Raw genomic sequence first — 20,623 nt, 5'->3', positions numbered from 1 at the left:
TTTTCAGTTTGCTGTTTCTGCCTCCGACCCTGATCCCAAGGTTCTCTGTACATTTCTCCCATCTGCAGCTGTGCAGCTGAAACACTATCACATAGTCCCAGAGATAGGCCGCTGCTTGCAGACAAGCCAAACGTGGGGCTATGCTGAGCTGAGACTGGGGCAATGTAACTTAGAGCAAAGAAAACATGAGTATTCTGCATTAGCACACACATTGTCCATACCAAGTTCCTAGCCTGACCTGACAATTGTGACGAATCCCTAAATGTCGTCCCTTCTTCCTTAGGTGGGCCCTTCCCATGGAGCCAGGGTGATGCAGTCCAATAGTCCCCCTGGGGGTGGTGCATCATGGGTGGTTCACATTGTGAGGGGAACCCCTTATGAGATGAGGGAGGACATTTTAGAGAGAACACTGAACCAATACGCCTTTTACTACCTCTTTGACCCTGTAAAGGATAACATAGTCCCTCACACCACAATATGTCTATATAGGGTAGACCATTCCATCCCACTACCTTATACTGAGACGAAGAAGAGTAAGGACTACCCATGTGCGGCCCACTGCAGAACTGGCACGAGGAAGAACATCTGTGACCCAGTATATAGAGTAACCATGATGATACTGGGACGGAAAAAAGGTGCAGAGTGCTGAAGAGCACCCTGCAGAACCAATAAGAGCAGACTAGTCATTGTGGACAATGCGTATGTATAAAAACTGAAGGACTAACAAGCCTGTCAAGCCCTCCCTGGAGATACTTTGAAGGCGAACAGGGGAGGAGGAGGAGGAAGAAGGCAGACCGGGGCGCTGATGCGGGAGAAAGCTGGTGCGAAGCAGATCCGGTGTGAGCACCTCTCGGGATGCCAAGAAGAAGCGGCTCCAGACATCCCCGAAGACTGGCGAGTGTGAGAAGCAGGAGCCACGCCAGCCGGAGAAGGCTTTGCACAGCGAAGCCGCAGCAGAGCAGTGGAAGACGCGAGTGCAGGAGCATCCTCGTCGCTCCTCCTAGTCACAGCACCTGGCAGGAGAGTATACCAGGTGGACTGTGTAAAGAAGATGGCAAGTGCGAGTCTGGGACACACGCCCATAAAAGTTTCCTTGTTGCTCCTCATAGTCACTATACCTGGCAGGAGAGTACACCAGGTGGTCTGTACATCAAGGACCTAAAGTGAAAAGAAACCCAGTATATTCTTGTGGCTCATCATAGGTACAGTGCCTGGTAGGGAAGTAAACCAGGTGGACAGCATACAGAGAGCTGGGAAGTAAGGGAAGCATCATACCTCTTCTTATCCATGGTACCTGGCAAGGAAGAGTACCAGGTTGACCAGCCAGGGACCCACAGCTAAGGAAGTAGAAGAAACCAGGGGAAGGAAATAATCCCCTCTGGTATTGTGGAACATTGGCAAGAAACCAGGGGGATGGGGTCAGCCCCTCTGGAGTTGTGGAACACTTGGGAGAAACCAGGGGATGGAAGGGGGGTGGGAGGGGTCCATCGCCTCTGGTATTGTTGAACCTTGAGAAACCAAGAAACCAGGGGAAGGGTAATGCTCCACTTGGCCCATTTCAAAGGAACTTTAAAACCATTTGTCCAGAAGATTATTCCTCTGGACCCAGCAGAGACTTTTACTTGTATTTATTTTTAAGTGTTAGGGAAAGAAGTAGGAGTTGACATGACAGTGAACACATTCTGACAGGTTCCTTAGTTTATTATTTGAGGCAGGGAAACCCCTCTTAGTATTAGGTATAGGTAGGGTTTTACCTTTTCTTTTGGATACACTAAACGTTTGTAGTAATCACTATGCCACCAATGTGTCGATCTCTTACTTATACACCCTTACATATGGTGTCAGGAGTCTGATCTGACCTAGTCGATAGAAACTGGGGGACCCTTGAATTCACCAGGTTAAGCGAAAGAGCTTCCAGTCCATCGGTGCCTACATCAGTCGATAGGATTCGACCTCTCCTATAGCTGTAACACCCTACTAGAACCTGGGCAGAGACAGCTAGTACTTACTGATCTAATATTAATCGCCCCAAAAAGTACATAAATCAGACTTGCCTAAAAGTCTGGACTAGCCTGGAAATATGGCATAGTTGCCATGGCTGGCGTGATTGACCCAGACTACTGAGGAAATGTCAAAATCTTATTACAGAAAAATGGTCAGTTTCCATATTCCGTAAAGCAGAGGAAGAAATTACCCAAGGAATTCTTAAACGCTTTAATGCCCAAGTTCCAAACGGTGGCGGATGCAGAAACTACAGAGAGTGGAAATAAAGGTTTTGGAGAAGCTGATGTAGAGGAGAAGCTGTGTGCCTTTGCAGGAGATCCCGCCCTCCTACCACCCGTGTATTGGAGACATGAAATTGTGCCGTGCCTAACACCAGCCATAATGCCAATACTGCAGAGAGTGTTTGAAAAAAGATACCTATTGAGACAACCCCACCGAATGTACCCTCGACGTGATGATAACTTGCAGGTGGAAAAGGCTGAAGGAGTGTGAAAAGAAGCTGACCAATGAATTAATTACATCATAAGAAGTGTGCACGACGGTTCGAGATACTGGCTAAAGATGATGTATGGATCTTGAAGAAACTAATGGCGAAGTAAAGAATCAAGTGAGTTTCTCAATATCGAAAAAGATTACACGTGCATGAAGTGCTGCAGAAAAACAACCGTTCAATAAATGTACAGTTGCTGAAACGCAAGATAGATTAAGTCATCATAGAAGTTGGCTATGAGTAGTGAATAGAATGCAGTCGAAGCCACAATTGTATAGAAACTGGACACTTGTATCATGAATTTAGTAGACCAGAACCCATGAACCTGGAATAGAAAACTGTGTTGCAGCAAGGATGATAGGCTTGTGGATCTGAAGGGCAAGGCTGCCTGGCCTGTAGTCAAAATTCAAGAAGCGAGGTCAGCTATCTGTTCTGAAGGAGTATGCAGAGGATGAACCTTCTCGGATTAAGGTGCAAAATAGAACACAAAGGATGCCAAACTTCAATTCATTTAGAGTATTTAAAAGCTGCAAAATGGACCAAATCGTGGTCTCCTGTCCCGTTAGCCAAGGATGGAAATAGAGCTTGAAGTCCCAGACACAATAGTGAGCGCCCTCACTCCTGTGTATTCCCAAAGACCAGGATTTTCTGCAAGGCCAAGTACAAAGACAATTTCATGGCAAAAGGCAAGGGCGATTTGAGATGTTGGGCTAATTGGGTGGTGAGGTAGCTTCATGTCCTACCTCCCTGCACTTGGGTCTTGGCTTACGTCCAGATGTGGCGCATGCGTGCCAACCAATTATATTAGTCCATATAACAAAGGACCTTATAGTTTGAAGACCAATGAGAAACTGTGTATCTAATGTTTCTGAAATTACATGTTTTTAGAGGTAGGCATAAATTGTCCACCTGATAATAGACAACCAACAACAATCCTAGCTCCTATAGAAAAGTGTACTTGGATGTCTTCCTTAACCAATCCCGACCCCCGATAGGTTTTTTCCCTACTGCCACGTAGTATGATGTCACTCTGACGTATTTTTCATATATAAACATATTTTGTGTAGAGATCATTGAGAGACTGGGCGTACGTCCGTTGATGTTTGTTGTAACCTCCCTGTTTTAGATCATTGTTAATAGAACAGTAATTTGCCATCTTCCTGAGTTGGTTCCATTATTTGGACTCAGATTTATTCTGGTGTTATCCCATCCATTACATATGCACATTCCTAAAGGGCCATGTGCTCACTGACCTATAGCCCAAAGCCTAGGTCATTGAGCATACCTGAGGTAGCTATGCAGATAAGGACGGGGAGACTTCAGAACTGATCCAGGATTTAGCGTTTGCTCAAAACAATGATCCGATCCTCACTGAAGCTTTCCTCAAGGGTATACCTAAACAGGAGGGTAGAGGGAAAGAAGGGCCCTTTTTCTTCATTAAACAGGGACTTTTTTTACAGAGGGGATACCAGCAGTGAAGGCAAACCCAGGTCCCAAATAGTTGTCCCTAGGAGCCATAGAAGAGTGGAGAAATTGCTCATGCACATCTCACCTTGGACACCTAGGTACAGCCAAAACACAGGGACAAGTGGTGAACCGATTCTATTGGCCCGGGTTGTATGCCTATGTAAAGAACTTTATATCGACATGTGCCTTATGTCAAAAGACTGCTCCACACAACCCTCCACCAGCTCCCTCGCAACCCTTACTTGTTACAGATGTCCCATTCTCCCATATCGGGATGGACATTGTAGGTCCTCTCAAAATTGGGAAATAAATACATATTGTTCATCTTAGATTATGCTACCCACTACTGTGTGGCTTTTTTACCTTTAGTTATTTTTAAGTTACGGAAAGAAGTAGGAGTTGACACAACGGTGGACACTTATTATTTTGAACATTCTGACAGGTTCCTTATTTTATTATTTAAGACAGGGAAACTCCTCTTAGTATTAGGGACAGGTAGAATGTTGCCTTTTCTTTTGGATACAGTGAAAGTCTGTAGCAATCACCATGCCAACATTGTGTCGATCTCTTACTTCTGCACCCTTAGACACTTCTCTGTCATTCCTAACCTTTAAACATTCCTATAGGCATGTATATAGCTCACTATCTCACTACCTCATGAATATATTCTCACTACGTATGTACTCTGCCTGATATCCATGCTCATAACAAACTGAACTCAAGGTGTACTAGCACCAAATCATTCGAATCATCAATACATTTACACGCCAAGCAGCAGAACATTTTAAAAAAATCCAGCCCAAAGGTCCCACCTCATAGAATTCCATACACTCAGTCATGCTCTGGCCTATTACTTTGGGTTATTGGCTTACAATTGAACTACCACAGGACGACAAGATTTTGTCTTCCATGCAGAGTGACACCTGTCCAAGTTCAAAATATATGATGCAACTTGGTTGTGGTTGGAGGGGGGAATGTGTAGAATGTATGCTTAGTAGTTTGATACAGTAAGTACCTTCAAGAGATTCACAGCATTCACAGGAATGGTGGACAAGCTTGAGTTCAAGACCTCCAGAAAAAACACTGAGAGCTCACTCATGCCTGCGCTATATGCAAACTAATTCTTGGATCGATCCACTAACAGAAAACCCACCCTAACCTTCAGAGCAAGGTTCAAGAACATGAGGAAATGATCCCTATGGGACACCACCATCATGGACTCAACTACAGACACACTCCAACATCACAATGTCCTTAATAATCCCATGCATTGACGGAAAGAGAAAAGCGCTCGTCTTGAAAGATCACTGCACTCAAGTTTAGGTCATGCAAACTTAATTGACTTTTACTGATGGAAAGGAGGTGATGTAGTATTCTCTATCGACATATCTTACTGCAGCTTCCAGGCTCCCTTACCGCTCCCCTAGCACATCCCATGCTCTGCACATGCGCACAAGTGATTGGCACACAGAGTGGATATGAGAAAAGTTGGCACGTGGCTCTAGGGACCTCTGTTGCAGAGTTTATTAAAAAAAAATGTGCCTCCTATTATTGAAGCTCCTTCCTTTCATCTGCTGCCTCTTCGCTTCGGAGCTACACGCTTTCTTTTCTCCACTATCACATCTGTTGTGTACCAGTCCTATACCTTTCAGAGTTTACTTGTCAGTGCTTTTGATTCTGTTATATTTTCACAGATGGCTATTGATGTTCCGGTATGTCTTCATTTCATGTAAGCATTTGTATTCATTTGTAATACTTTGCAATAGGCATATCACCATTCTGAGCCCGTTGGAATTAAAGAGGTCTAGTGAGATTATAGCTGAAATTACTCCTATTAATGAAACCCTGATAATTAATGCTCAACTAGATCCTGTCGCATATTGGCTTATATATTTATTTTATATTTAATAGTTCTGGGCGACAGTTAAGTGAAGTGTTTGTGCAGCTTCCCTCTCGAAAAGAGTTACCAGAGTATTATGAATTAATCAGAAAACCTGTTGACTTTAAGAAAATAAAGGTAAGGACATTGCTTAGTAGTGAGAATGGTTTTAATTTTGTAAATATATTGGTTTTAAATTATTCTGTACAGTGATGCTTTTGCATTTTGACAATTGAATTGAAGCTTATGCTGGTAGCGTGTGTTGGTATGCATCTTCTTAGTTTTGTTTGTTTGAGGATTCACCTTTCAATTTAAAATTTTATTGATGGGGTGAAATCATTAATTGGACCACAAAGTCTGCCAAAACGTAGTTTAGAAAACCTTGCTTTCAAAACAGATTTTATAAACTTGTACATTTTCCTGTGGCTTGGTAGCTTGTACTTTTCAACATTTATTTTTGTGGCAAAGGAAAGTCTGTAATTAATATTGCTACCGGATACCTTTTCCTTGCCGATTAATCATCTGTTGAAATGACCTGAAAGTGCAGAAGAGTTTAGATTTTATTTTCACAGGAACTGGTGTACATTGAACTATGTGCCAACCCTGTCATGACACTGTGGGGCTGGTAGGGACATATTCAAAATGTATATGAATTCACACAAGCCCCATTGCCTCTGCTACTTTTACTCCAGCATCCCATCCTCTTTTCTCCATGCTTACGGGATGTCAACCCCGGGAAGGGCATCGGACTGGAGTTGTGCATGGCTCGCAGCAGCTTTTTTATTTTAAAAACAGAGCTGTGTCACATTCAAGGGCGTCATCTTCCCTGGACTTCCCTTGCGCATACTCGTCCTCCCCAAACACCAGTCTTTTCCTCTGTGCAAATGGGACTGAAACTCTACATGGCAGCTCTGTCAAGAACCACCTACATTTTTTTTCGTCCTTGACCTCCCTACTCGTATGCCCCAAGAGAATGTTTTCAGAGGTGTGTGCCATGCAACATTCCTTTTTCGGCTTCAGACTTTATGACAAAATTACTACTGCTTTCCATGAGTACAGGAATGAGTAGTGGCTAAACAGCCTACTCAGCCACGCGCTACTACTAAACCAGCAGTGATCGCAATCACAAAGTTAAAACAGGCATAACTCATTCACCTTATGTGGTAGCACAGTTGAGGGCAGACTATATCTTCAGGCGGCGTGTGAGCTGATTACATTAGCAACCCAAAAAACCTTAGTACAATGGTCCAAAATGGTCATTGTTTTATAAGGAAATTTAGAGTTTTATTTAAACCGTAAAAGGCAATAAAACAAACTAGAATAACACTGCAAGAATCAACCGCTGTAAAAGAAACACTGAGAATGCAAACTTTCTGTGAAAGCACTCTGGGTAGAAGAGCAAGTGTTTTTAGGAACTTAAATGACCCAATGTTAATGTTCAAAAGCTGCTATGATCCCAAAAGTGGACTGCTGGGTCCAATGATGCAGTGCTGTTGCGGATTGAACATGCTGGGGACGGCGGGCAATGTCAGCTCGGCGGCGCTGGAAGACTCTGAGGCCTCGGGTGCAGGGAAGCAGAAACAGGTCTTTGGCAGCGAGAAGACTTGGCTGGCATGACCAGTCGGGGTACGGCATTGGTTAAAAGCATGAAGAAGCTGGTAACCATTCAGCATTGTCGAGCTGGACGCTAGAAGACTCGGCAGGTATGCGTTGAGAGAACACGGTGATGCTGAGGTAGTTGACCGTCAGGTTTAAGGATGACTCCCGTGCAGCATCTTGGATGGTCTTGAAGGTGCCCAAATCAGCATCAAGGAAATGGAGGAAAAGACAGGGGTCACTTTCTTGGTTTTGCAGTGGCTGGGAGTCCCAATCCAGGTGTTCTTGGACAAGGTAAGTCCTTAGATTGCACTCCCACTTCAGAGTGCTTGACTGGCACCTACATTGACTCTTTTACTGCAGTTAACATTTGCCGTGTTCCAGTGTAACCAGCATGAAGGGGCTTTAGTCCACAGCAGTTATCCTCCAATGTTCCCCTGGGCTGGTTAGGGGACAGAGTTATCTGCCTTGGATGCCTTCTGTTCTCACCTTCATGGCATAGGACTTTGGGATAGACTGTATCCCCAACAGCGGTCCAAAAGTGTATCCTTCTTCTCTTGATCGTCCAAAGATGAATCGAAGAATCTGAGGGCCCACCCCTCTCCTTTTAAAGGCCATATTCGCCATGAGATTGGCTCAACGCATTCCTGATGTAAGGGGCCAAGTCCTAGTTGTTGCAACAAGTGACCTTTGCCTCATGACATACCACCCAGAATGCCTTGCTTGTGGAAATGAAGGGGACAGAAAAAGGAAGAGACCCCCAACTGAAAGCAAGATGGTGCTGCAGTTCTCAGTGGTTCTAAATCAGTCATTTCTCTAGTGGCAGCCTTTCACATGGAATTATTCTTAAGTTCTGTGCAGGTAGGCTAACACTCGCCAGAAAAGCTGAGGGTGTGGACTCCCTACCTGTAACAAGAGGGTATACACCCAAGACATCTGAGGGCTTGCAACAAAAGCTTTTTCCAAAATGGTGCACTCTCAAGTACAAGCTCTTCTTAGAGAGTTTAACTCTAATGCAGCTTCCCTGAAGGGCCAATGGGACACTGCAGCTCCCCTTAGCATCCAAGGACGTGCAGCACACAAAGCATTAACAGAATGTTAAAAAGCACTGAAAGATAGGAAACCTAAGAAAGAAGCTTCATCTGAGTCCTCTACCCTACAGGTCCTCCACCATACATTGCCCTGCATGATTTTAGGGACCACACCCCCCCAATCCCGATCTTTGCATCCCTTTGTACATAGAATGCTTTATCTTCCCCACATGAGGAGTGCCATTCAGGTACAGAGGTTTCATTTTCACCTCCAGACCTGAATTCTCCTTCCAGGTGGATTGGTCATCACATTTCCTAAGGGAATATATCCTGGGCATGCCTTGCGCCATGGTTTTTATACACCTTGACTCTGGCTGGTGAAGAGAGATCCCGTTTTCATCTTTGTCTGCACACTGCCTTCTTCTTGGGCATATGCTTGCTGGAAAGGCCACAAGCTCTCTAGGCAGTCAACCACTACGTGCAAGGTTCCACACATTCATGATATCACCTCTTACTCTCCTCAGCTGCTCCTGAAGGTGCCCTCCTAGGACTCCCAGGCCCTGACCCAGCCAGTAGGGCCAGACCCATCTTTGCAACATCTCTCTCCCTCAGAGTGGGTAGTTGAATGAAGGACACTCTGAAGACCTTCCTTCTTCTAGTAAGCCTTCCCTCAGATGAATCATGGAACTAATGGAGTTCTTTTACCCAGATGTCTCCTCCCTTCTGCTTGTGGAATTGTTTTTTTTATCAGTAGTACCACAACTACACTGGGCAAGGGCTCGATCCCCATTCAGCCCGTTGCCCTTAAGAAGGCCAGGAAAATGTTTTCGATCTCAAAGCAGTTTACCCTTAAGTAAGTACCTGGATGCTAAACTCTGGCTATTTCCATATGAGAATCTGTACTTGTCATCAAACCCTCAGCCTCATTCAGCAGTGGTATTGGCTGCCTTGGCACAGTGCCTTTCCACCAATGCTCCGCCCACCACCCTCTCTCATGTTTTGCTTCAGGTCAACCCTTGCTGCTTCCTGCAGGAGAAGAGGAAGAGGCTCTAAGCACATGAGGTTGGACATTGTACAGCAACAGCACTTTACTCCCCTGATATGTAAATTGTGGCAGCCTGAAATGTAAAGTTACTAAGGGCTATTTCAGATTTTGCCTCTTACTTGACACAGAGAGGAAAGGAACACTTTATTTCTGGATTACAGCGCTAGTACATAGGCTAGAGGCAGCTGCAGGACATCTCAATATGGCTGAAATTCTGGGATTCAGCATTATTTAGAATAACTTTCTTAGGTGCACAACACAAAAGACTCCTCTTTGGCCATTATTGTATCGTAATCCGATGGAGTTTATCAAACATTCAAAGCAGATTTCTTACTTGTCTCAAAAGAGTGACAGAACACCCGTTTGGCTTTGAAGGCACGTCCCAGGGTAGTGATTGGAGGGTCTCATCAGCTTGGACTCTCCCTGGGGAAGCGACAGAGACCATCATAAACTTTCTTCAACACACCCACCTCTTCTGCAGGCAAGAACAACTACTCATATTCTCTGTCCATTGTCACAGCATTACCCCTGTAGGAGGTAGTTAACCTTCATAATTACTTCTTGCAAAGAATCCAGAGAGAACTTTGGACCATCTTGGTGGGGACTACAAGATTCCCATTTCCCTGCAGCTTTTGTGGAATCTGAGCAAGGATATTCCCATGTTCCTTCAAATTAATGCAATTGAGTGAGCCAATCAGAGATTTCAGAGGTTTTCAATTCTTATTTGTTTTTTTTTATTCTGAAGAAGGAAAAAGGGGATTTGGAGGACAATCTTCAACCTATATGACATCAACAATTTCCTCCCAGTGGAGAGGTTCTCACATTTTTGTAGGTTCTATACATTCTCATGGTGGAGGAGTGGATGTGCACTTTAGCTCTTGAGGATACAGGTGCATATTCTGCTTTGGATATTACATTGGTCTCAATGACTGGTGATGGAGCATGTACAGACTGTACCTGCCCCTTGAACATGAGGTAGGAGCATTGCAGCCATCGATCTCGAAAATGTAACTTTGTCCTGGGCAAAAAAAAGAAAAATCAGAAATTATTTTGCAAATTTCGGAAAAAAGAAAAATGCACACGGGAGCATTTTTTTTTTTTATCCTGCACATTTTCCATCTGTGCACATGGTCCTGTCTGCTGCCGACATGCTCATTCTGTAGTTGAGAGCCACTTCAGATAGCCTTTCCTGGGGCCTCGTGAATTTTCAAACATGGCTGCCGTATTTTAATATCGCTGAAGGCTCCCTGTGGCCTCCAGCAACTGCTTTTATGCCTGCCTATTGGTTCACCTGCAGTATCATATTGGCCTATGGTGGACTGGCAGGCTTCAGCCGGCCCACCCCTTCCAAGGTCCACTTTTAAGGTCCCTGTCCGCTTCCCTGTCTGCTTTACAGGATGCAACACGAGATAACTGCAACAGCCAAACCCTCACTGAGGCTGCTACCCCTGGACTATTGGGCTGCCATGACTCTCTTACCATTTCTGTTTGGGTTAGTTCCCTCATTCTTGATTTACCTGTACTTCCTTCTCAGAGAGTACTCTCAACTCTCCCTGTTATGTACTCATTTGAAGCTTTGTCTATACTCACCTCTACCATCTGATTTACCACTCTAAATTCCTTAACTACTGGTCTCCCATTTAGTTGAAAGTCAAACGTGTGTTTTTGCATTTAGTTGAAAGTCAAACGTGAGTGTACTTTTTTTTTCAACATGACTTTTTATTTGTATTTATAAATAACAAAAGCTTTTTTATACTTTGACATGCTATTAAGGTGTAACATAACAAAAAACAACATAACCTCATCTGAGGTGAATGTGAACACGGGGGGGTGTAGAGGGTGAGTTCCGGGGTAGTCCGGAGGGGGTTGCAACTGTCTCGTTTCAGTGTTACAGGGCATTAGTTCAATGATGGCCGTTGGTTAGACAGCCGTTTATATGGCCTCTGTCAGTCAATTTTCGTCAGCCATCAGAGCAATGGTGGCTGTCTGGCGATGCCTGGAAATCTTTGCACAAAGTCCAAAAATGGGTCCCAGATGTTGTGAAACTTGTTTCTGTTGCCCTGGCGGATGGCAGTGATTTTCTCGGCTGCAGCGATATCCCAGCACTTTACCCACCACATCGGGATCCCTTGGCCCTCCGGGAGTTTCCATAGTTTGGCGATTGAGATTTTGGCTGCAGTTAACAAGTGCGTGCAGAGATCCGCCAGATTACCAGTCAATGGGAACTGTCCTTCTCCCATGTCTCCTAGAACGATAATGCCAGGGTCCCACGGGATCGATAGGCCTGTGATATGTCGGATCTGTTCCAGAACCTTTCCGCTTTCGGGCATGACCAGAGGAGGTGAAACAGCGTTCCTATATCTACGCAACCTCTCCAGCACAGTGGCGGTATGGCATGGTTTGCATTTGTGTAGAATTTCCGGTGTCATGAACCACCTGTAGCAGACCTTAATGGCTCCCTCTTTATTCTTCAGACATTTGGAGGCCTTGTGGGTTCTTGTCCAGATGCGGTCGCAGCTGGTCATATCGAGTTCTCCGCCCAGATCTCTCTCCCACCGTTTCATGTAGAGTTCCTTGGATTCGGGGTCTGTCCTGTCCAGTAGCCTGTACAGGGTCGAAATCTTCCCCTTGGGGGCGGGGTTGTCGTTAGTGTGCGTTCCAGTGCTGCGAGTTCCCTGTGCCCATGCATCCTCATCGTGTCGTGGGACAGCCAGTGTCGGAGTTGGGCGTAGTGGAACCTCTCGCCTTCTTGCACCTGGAATTTCCTTTTGCAGTCCTCGAAAGTAAGTAGGGTATCCCCCTCATAGAAGTCTGCTACGTGCTTCAGGCCCTCCGCCTTCCATTTGGGAAAGGCATTTTGCCCCTGACCTGGGGTGAAGTCCGGGTTCTCCCACACCGGACAGAACGGGCCTACCGTGCTTCTGCACTTCCACCTCCTGGCTGCCTGCTACCAGCTGTTTACTCTGTTCCTAGTGTTCGATAGGGGTCCGGCGTTTGGGGGGTACTTGGGTCATGTGATATGTGGGATGTCTAGTGGGTATTGGCTCCAGTCCTCCTCCAGCTTCAGCCAACGGGGTCTGTCGGTGCTCTGTTGCCACATGAATGCCGCTGAGAGCTGGGCGGCTAGGCAGTACCTCTTGACCTCGGGGACTAACCATGCCTCCCGACCCGTGGCTCCTGAGCAGGATCCTCCTAGTCACCCGGGGCTTCTTACTACCCCAAACGAATTTTAGCATGTTTGCTTGAAGTTTCTGTTTGGCTTTTTTGGGGATTGCTACTGGGAAGGCCTGACAGTGGTAGAGTAGTGGGGATCAAGTTAATTTTGAGTGTCGTGATCCTCCCCAACCAGGATATCTCTTGATCTTGCCAGCGGGACATGTCCGACTGCAGGTCTTTCAGCAGGGGCAGGAAATTTAGCTTCTAAGTGCGTTCTGCTAGCTTGGGTAGGCGGGTGCCTAGGTAGTTTAGGTGGGATCTGGCCCATGGGATCGGGAGACTAGCTGATAATGAGTCCAGCGTTGCTCTCGGAATGTTGATACCCAGTGCTACGGACTTCGTGAGGTTGATCGAGAACCCGGAGGCTGCTTTGAATTTATTCAGCTCTTCCCATAGCGCTGCCAGGGATGTGTCTGGATGAGATATTGTCAGCAACACGTCATTGGTGTACAGGGCCGCTTTGTGTCGTTCTTGAACTTGAGTCCCTGGATTACGGGGCTTTGTCGGATCCTGGCAGCGAATGGCTCCATTGATAGGGCGAAGATGAGAGGTGACAGGGGGCAGCCTTGACGGGTGCCTCTAGTGATCTCCATCCTGGGGGACATGGCTCCGTTGATCCTCAGGTTTGTGGTGGGGTGTTGATAATTTGCCAATGTCCATTTCCGAAATTTCGGGGCCAATCCCGTAGTGTTGCAGTGTCTCTCCTATGTAGCCCCAGTCCAGCGTGTCGAACGTCTTATGTGCGTCGAGTGATACCACTGATAGTTCCCCTCAAATTCTGTTGGCCGCCTCGATGATGCTTAAGGTGCGCCCGATGTTGTCCATGGTGTTGCGGCCGGGGATGAAGCCCGTTTGGTCCGGGTGGATGAGGTTCGGGAGGAGTCTGGTGAGCCTGCCTGATAGTAGCTTAGAGAGGATTTTGGAGTCCACATTCATCAAGGCGATGGGGCGGTATGACGAGCAGAGTTCTAGGTTTGCTCCGGGTTTCGGGATCAGGATCGTGATTGATTCCTCCATTGAGGGGGTGGTGGAGCCCGTTTGCAGGAAGGAGTTGAAAAGTGAGGCTAGGTGGGGGGGGCCAGGATATGGTTATATTTCTTGTAGAATGGTGCGGCAGTCCGTCGGGGCCTGAGGCTGTGTTCTTCATTGAGTGAATTACTTCCGACACCTCCTCAGGGGATATGGGGTCTTCCAGGGCGTCGATCTGCGGATGGTGGGGCAATCTTAGGACCATTCGCAGGTAGGTGGCATGTGCTACCACCTCTGTGGGCTTCCCTGACATCACGTCCCGGTGGTGCTCGGTCACAATGGTTAGCTTTTCGGGTTCCGAGCAGCGGGGAATACCATCTCAATCCCTTAGGAATGTAATGTTGTTTCTGGTGTGTACTTTCTTGAGCTTGTGCACGAGCAGGCGGTTGGCTTTGTTGCTGTTCAGGTAGTAATGCTGCTTTGTGTATGTTAGAGCTCGGGCTGTTCGGTCTGCCAGGTGCATTTCCAGGATACTTTAGCTTTGCGTAGCTCATTCCATGACCTTGTCGATTGGTGCTTTTTGTGGTTTGCTTCTTTCTGTGCCACCTCCGTTTCCAGTTCTTCTAGTCTGAGCTGGTGTCTGCGCCTCTGTGCCGCTGAGCAGTTCATGACCACCCCTCGAACCACCGGATTCATGGTGTCCCATACCGTAGCCTCCATGGATCCTTTGCCTAAGTTCTCTGAGAAATAGTTGGTTAGGGCTTCCGCTAGCTCCTAGCTGTCTGCTGTGTCCACGAGGAGATAGTCCTGGAGCTTCCAGGTCCTTTGCCGCAGTGTTGGCAGACCCTCTGTTTGGAGCTGCGCAATAACTGGGGCATGGTCGGAAATTACCCTTAGCCCTATGCAGAGGTCCGTGATGCAGGGAAACAGTACACTTCATACGAGTAGGTGGTCTATTCTGGAGAGGCCCTTGTGGACGTGCGAGAAGAAGGTGTAGTCGCGAACTTTATCATTCGCCAGCCTCCAGGCGTCCAACGTTCCCGTCTCTCAGAAATTCCGCAAGCCCCAGTGTTTTCGAGAAGTCTGTTCCTGTGGGCGGTAGGGTTTTGTCCATAGTTGAGTCTGGGGTGAGGGTGAAGTCTCCTTCGATTAGCAGTTTGCCTGCTGTGAAGGACATTATCACCGGGAGAATCTTACGCAGGAAGTGTTCCTGGGCTTCATTTGGGCAATAAATCGCTATGATAGTTATTGGGAGTTCAACCAGGAGGCCCCTGATTAGCAAAAACCTTCCCTCGGGGTCCCGCTTGACCGTGACCTTCGATAGAATCGCTGCTTGGCTGAGCAAGATCGCCACTCCTCCTTTCTTCTGCCCCGAGGATGCGAAATATCTTTTAGGGAATCTTTGGTGTTTGACATGTTGCTCATCATTGGCCAAGAGATGGTTTTCTTGTAGGCAAACTATATCTGCTTCCAGTTGAGCTAGGCGGTGTTCCACGGACTTCCGTTTCCTGGGGGAGTATAAGCCCTGGACATTCCAAGTGATCATAGTCAGATTTTGTATTGGTGAGCCCATTTTGGGGTGATCTGGATGCGGATGGTGGGTGCTGTTATGTTCCATGTGTCACCGGCCCATGTGGGCGGTCGTCGATTGAGTTGGGTCCTGTATTGGTCATTTGTGCCCCTTTCGGTGTCCACCCCTCTACTCCCCCTATTAGAACAAAACCTGGTCATTTGGGCCTTCAACCAACACGGACTCAGGCTGGGCCAACTCATCCTGCTGAGGATGAGGCGCTTAGGTCTCTGCTGTTTGGCGGTGAAAGCTGTATGTAAGATTAGAGTGTTGTTCTGCTTCGGGCGTACGATATCTGGCCAGGCTGGTGTCTGGAACTTAGTGGTGCTTGTTGGATCTGGGGATTCGGGTCATCGGTATCGCCCTGCTTTAGCCTTCTTTACTTGGGCGTTTGTTTCTGAGTGGGGGGCCCCTGATTTTCTGGCGTCGCCTCTCCACTCGCGACGATGAGTGGTTGGTGTCCTGTGGTACTTCCTGTTCTGAGGGAGTGTCTTCGTTGTTGGTTCCATCTCTAGCTTCTGGGTTCAGCAGTTTCTCCACTTTGTGCACGTGGCAGATGCTCCCGTTTCACGTGACGATTAGGGCTGTGGGGAAGCCCCAGTGATGTGGTGTGCCTTTCGCCCTCAGCAATTCTGTGACTGGTTTTAGTGCTTTCCTTTTCAGAAGTGTGATTGAGGCGAGATCTTGGTATGTGGAGATAAAGGCATCTCGGAACAGTATTCACAGAGAGTTTCTCGCCTCCAGCATGAGTTCTTCCTTCACTTTGAAAAAGTGTAGTCTGGCTAGGACATCTGGCGGGGCTGAGGAGTTGGATCTAACTCTAGTTCGGTGGACCCTGTCGAGCACCAAGGGGGAGTCGTCCGGTAAAGAGTCAGGATAAGGCGAAAGAGGTTGCTAACGTAAAGCTCCAGGTCTGCCTCCGTTATGGATGTGGGGATTCCTCTCGGGCATATATTATTGCGGCGGAAGCGGTTTCCTGAGTCCTCCTGTTTGAGTTCCAGGTCTTCACACCTGGCTTCTAACATGGCTAGCCTGTCCGCCCCCTTCTCGATCTCATAGCTGTGCTCGCATATGGATGTTTCGATCTCCGTGGTCCTTGTCTCCAGTTCCCGACTCTCGCCTTCAGGACTGTGATGGTGCTCTTCAGTGCCCCTCTGGAATTCCTTGGTTAGTGCTGCCAGAAGGTCCTGGAGGTCCGATTTCTTGACCGTCTAGGTTGGGGCTTCCCGGAGTGATTCCGCTTGTGTGCTCTCGGCAATTGTTTCCCCTAGCTCCAGGCGGTCCCCTCTTCTGGATCTATCTGTTGCGGGGGTGGATAGTAGGGTTGCAATGTCCGCTTGCTTGACTTTTTAGCCATGGTGATTTCTGGGGTATCACGGGGACTGGAGTGCAGCGTACTGGGGTTACCGGGGAGAAGGTTAGTCGGGGGTTCAGTCGCTCGGCTGCGGGTGGTCGAGCTGAGCTGTGTCCGGGTGTGCCTTGTTGCCTTTGGTAGGACCCTCCACGGGCAGGGGCCCGCCGGTGTTAGGTACTTACTCTCCTCCTGTGGCTTCCTGGGTATGGCCCTTGCTCCTTCCTGTGGTGCTAGAGCGAGTGTTCTGGCCAGACGGCCAGTGACATGCTTCCCGGGCTGTGGGTCACTTCGGAGTATACAGAGTTTTGTGACGCCCCTGTGGTCTTGTGTGGTGATGCCCCCAGGCCCTTCCAGTGAGAGTTTGTCCACTGCTCGATTCTGTCCCAGTGGTGCGGGTCGGGCCGCAGGGGGGTTCGTTGGGCGGGTTGGTTCTCCCGCTATGAGTTTGCAACGTGGCGGGAGCTTGCGCTGTGCCGATGGCCGGGTCTTCCAAGGATCCCCCTAGTCCAATGCGGAGTTGAGGATCTCCAGGTCCCTGCATCTACTATGTTTGTATCCTGAGGGTGAGTGATCTCTGCCCCTGTTGGAGGGGGGGTGGGGCTGGCACTGCAGGGGGGGTCCCGGGCCGCGTCTGCTGCTGGCTCTGGCTTTGCCTCCGCCGTGGTTGCGGAAGCAGGGGCTAATGAGATGGCCTGCCTCACCGTGCTTCACTGGGTCGCTGTGTGTTGTGCGATGAAGGCCCGGGGGCCACTGCGGCTGCTCCCGTGGGGGGGTTCCCCAGATCCCCGGCCTTCCGCCACTCCCAGACAGTCAGGGACCGATGTTCTCCCTGCTGGTGTGGATGTGGGTTGTCTGCCGTGCCCGGCAGCACCACGGCTCTGTTCTGTGTTGGCGGTGGTGGGCGACGGGAGACCAGGACCGCCCCCACCTTCGGTCCACCGCTCTCTTCTGTGGGTCGGGGTAATTACCCCGCCGCGGCTTGCAGCTGTCCGACCTCTCACCTCGGCGCACTACGCCGGGTGCTGTCTGTTGCCCTGGAGGGACTGCGGGATGAGATGGGTGCAGTCCGCCTCCTTAGCTTCCTCGCGTTGGTGGCCCTCCCTCTGCGCTTCGGTGTATCTCCATTGGGCCACGTTCCTGGGATGCACACAGCATGTCTCAGTTCCGAGGCTAGTGGCTCGCCTGGTTTGCTTGGGCTCGGTGGTTCAGCTACCCCCACGGCGATGTGTCTGGTCTGGTGCAGCCGCTTGCTGGGGGATGCTGGTGCTGGTTTGCTGTTTAGGCTGGGCACCGTGGCGAGTACTGTCCTCTGCTTGGGTGTTACGTGCCGCAGGCTGGTGGTTCCCCATCTCAGGAGGCTGCTTGCGCTTTGCCTCAGTGGTGGGTGCAGAAGCCGTGGCTAATGATGTGGTCTGCCTCCCTGTGCAGGCGGGGACGTAGGTTGTCCGCCGTGCCAGGCTGCACCACGGCTCGGTTCTGTCTTGGAGCTGGGGGGCAATGGGAGCTCAGGACTGCCCCCACCTTTGGTCCGCAGCTTTCTTCTGTGGGTCGGGTTTTGAGGAGGGGGTATTACCCGGTCGCAGCTTGCAGCTGCCTGACCCCCCGCCTCTCACCTCGGTGGCTCGGCGTAGTACGCGGGGTGCTGACTGTTCCCCTGGAGGCACTGCGGAGTGAGATGGGTGCAGTCCGCCTCTTCAGCTTCCTCGCGTTGGTGGCTCCCCCTCTGCACTTCAGTGCGTCTCCGTTGGGCCACATTCCTGGGATGCACACGGCGTGTCTCCGTCCCGGGGCTGGTGGCTCGCCGGGTTCGCTGGGGCTCGGTGGTTCCGTGACCCCCACGCCGGTGTGCCGCATCGGGTTCAGTGCAGCCGGTTGCTGGGGGATGATGGTGCCGGTTTGCTGTTTCGGCTGGGCACCTTGACTGGACCTGCCAAGGTGAGTGCTCTCCTCCACTTGGGTGTTACGTGCAGTAGGCTGTTCCCCCTCTCAGGGGGCTGCTTGCGCTTCAGTGCGCCTCTGTAGCTGTTAGGCGGGCCTTATGGTGACGCCCGCCATTTTGAGAGTGGGTTCCCTCTACCCCCCGGCACCGCTTCAGGTTTAATTCGCCTTGGGTTCCAGGCATTGTAGAGTGACCGGGGTTAGACCTTTCTGTGCAGGGTCGCTTTAGCCATCAGGAACACCGTCGGTGTAAGCTGGAGGTCGCCTTTCACCGGAGCATTACGGGTGGATGCGTGGCGTAAGGTGGGAGCTCTTATGGAGCTGATCCGACCATCGTGGCTCCAAGCCACGCCCCCAGGTGAGTGTATTTTTGCATTTAGTTGAAAGTCAAACCTGAGTGTATTCTTGCATTTAGTTGACAGTTAAACGTTGGTGTATTTTTTGCATCTAACTTTGGCCATTGATTGTAACCTGCTAGCCCAGTGACTGTTCAATACTGCTTTACTTACTTACTCCTCCCTCTGGCTTCACTCTTTTCCACTCATGGCACTCTCTGTCTCTCCCATCTATTGCAACTGCTTCTCTACAACTATCCTTCCCATCTCACTAAGTTTGGAAAAAATAAATTTAAAAAGGATATTTTGGCCTCCAACCCTGGTCTTCCTATTGCTGATACCTATACCAGCACCTCTTCCAAACAGACCCTCACTGACATCCTCTTTGTTGTCCCTTTGCCAGATCTATGGACCCCCTATAATGATCTCTGTGCTTTGCCCTGTCTCCTCCTCTTCCATTAATGGTGGCACTCGCTGGGATGTCCTCATGGCTTCTTTCGACTCCTCCAGAGTCATCCCTAATGTCTACCTAAATGGCACTGTCATGGTCCAAGGTCCTCAGGCCAATCTCCTCCTCTTCGATAGGGGCTTCCCTCGCCTCATCAACTTCCTCTCATCTCCAGCTGTCCCCTCCTCTCACTCCTTGGCTACCTTGCCCACATTTTCCTCCTCCTCTGCCACTCTTCAGGCTACCTCCACAACTCGGTAGGGCGTACCTCTGATTTGTACCCATCCCCAGAAGGTCTTTAAGGCTGGCAACCTTCTTCATCTTGCCACTCTCAACTCTCGCTCTGCTGTCAAACACTTCTCTGACATCTGCCACCTCCTTGAAGAACTGTACCTTGATGTCCTCGGTCTTACGGAGACATGGTTCACGGTCAACTCTGTCACGAGCTCTGACAATCTACTCCCTGAGGGCTACAAGATCCTCACCGCACCCAGATCCACTCGACCTGGAGGCGGCGTAGCCCTGATCTTTCCTGAGTGGATTCCCGCCACTATCATCCCGAATTCAGATTTACTCCTCTTTTGAATGCCTTGTCTGCAGACTCTCATTCTCTCCCAGCCATTCCCTTACTGTTGCTACTCTCTACCGCCCGCCCGGGCAAATCACCTCTTTTGTCTCTGAGTGCGCTGACCTCTCCTCCTCCCTCCTGGCCTCAACCACTCAACTCCTCCTCCTTGGTGACCTCAACATCCACCTCGATTCTCCCTGTCCCTCATCTCTGCTCTTTCGCAAACCTCTGCGATTCCCTCTCCCTCTCTATCCTCCCCTTTGGCCTGGGGCACTCTGCAGGACACACACTTGATGTATTGATCTCCCCAGGCCTCCCCCTCTCTGTCCCTCTGACCACTCCTCTCTCCTGGAGTCACCACTGCCTTCTCTCCTCCCATCTCACTCTCTTCCTCCCAAGCCAACCCCACCCCAACACTGCCACTTACTTTCTCGGACATCCGACTTATGAAGCGTGTGACATCTGAGGCTTTCTCTGCCACCTTCTCTCCCCTCCTCCTCCTCTGGCTGACTCACACCAACACAACCATGTCCCTTCTCTACTCTTCTATCTCTGATACTCTTGATGCTCTTGGCCCTGTCATGAGGATCCGCTTAAAGTCCAAAGCCAAGTGTAATTCATGGTATGACTCCGACCTAGCTACACTTAAATGTAGGTGTTAGGCAGCTGAGAGGAAATGGAGGGCTTCTTGTTCATCCTCTGATAAACTGGCC

The 20,623-nt window shown here is 49.2% G+C and overlaps 1 protein-coding gene across 1 annotated transcript in view; it reads left to right on the top strand.

Moving 5' to 3' along the window:
• Positions 1-20,623, top strand: part of SMARCA2 (SWI/SNF related BAF chromatin remodeling complex subunit ATPase 2) — a 3,136,185-nt gene that overhangs the window by 2,891,041 nt on the left and 224,521 nt on the right. Inside the window, exon 32 of the mRNA XM_069625745.1 lies at positions 5,873-5,978. Coding sequence (XP_069481846.1) covers positions 5,873-5,978 — 106 coding nt within the window. The remainder of the gene's footprint in view (positions 1-5,872; positions 5,979-20,623) is intronic.

The sequence above is a fragment of the Ambystoma mexicanum genome, chromosome 6p (genome assembly GCF_040938575.1).
Source record: "Ambystoma mexicanum isolate Mex_15411 chromosome 6p, UKY_AmexF1_1, whole genome shotgun sequence".
NCBI classification, from domain to species: domain Eukaryota; kingdom Metazoa; phylum Chordata; class Amphibia; order Caudata; family Ambystomatidae; genus Ambystoma; species Ambystoma mexicanum.
The sequence above is the reverse complement of the archived record's forward strand: the minus strand, read 5'-3'. Positions and strand labels throughout refer to the sequence as shown.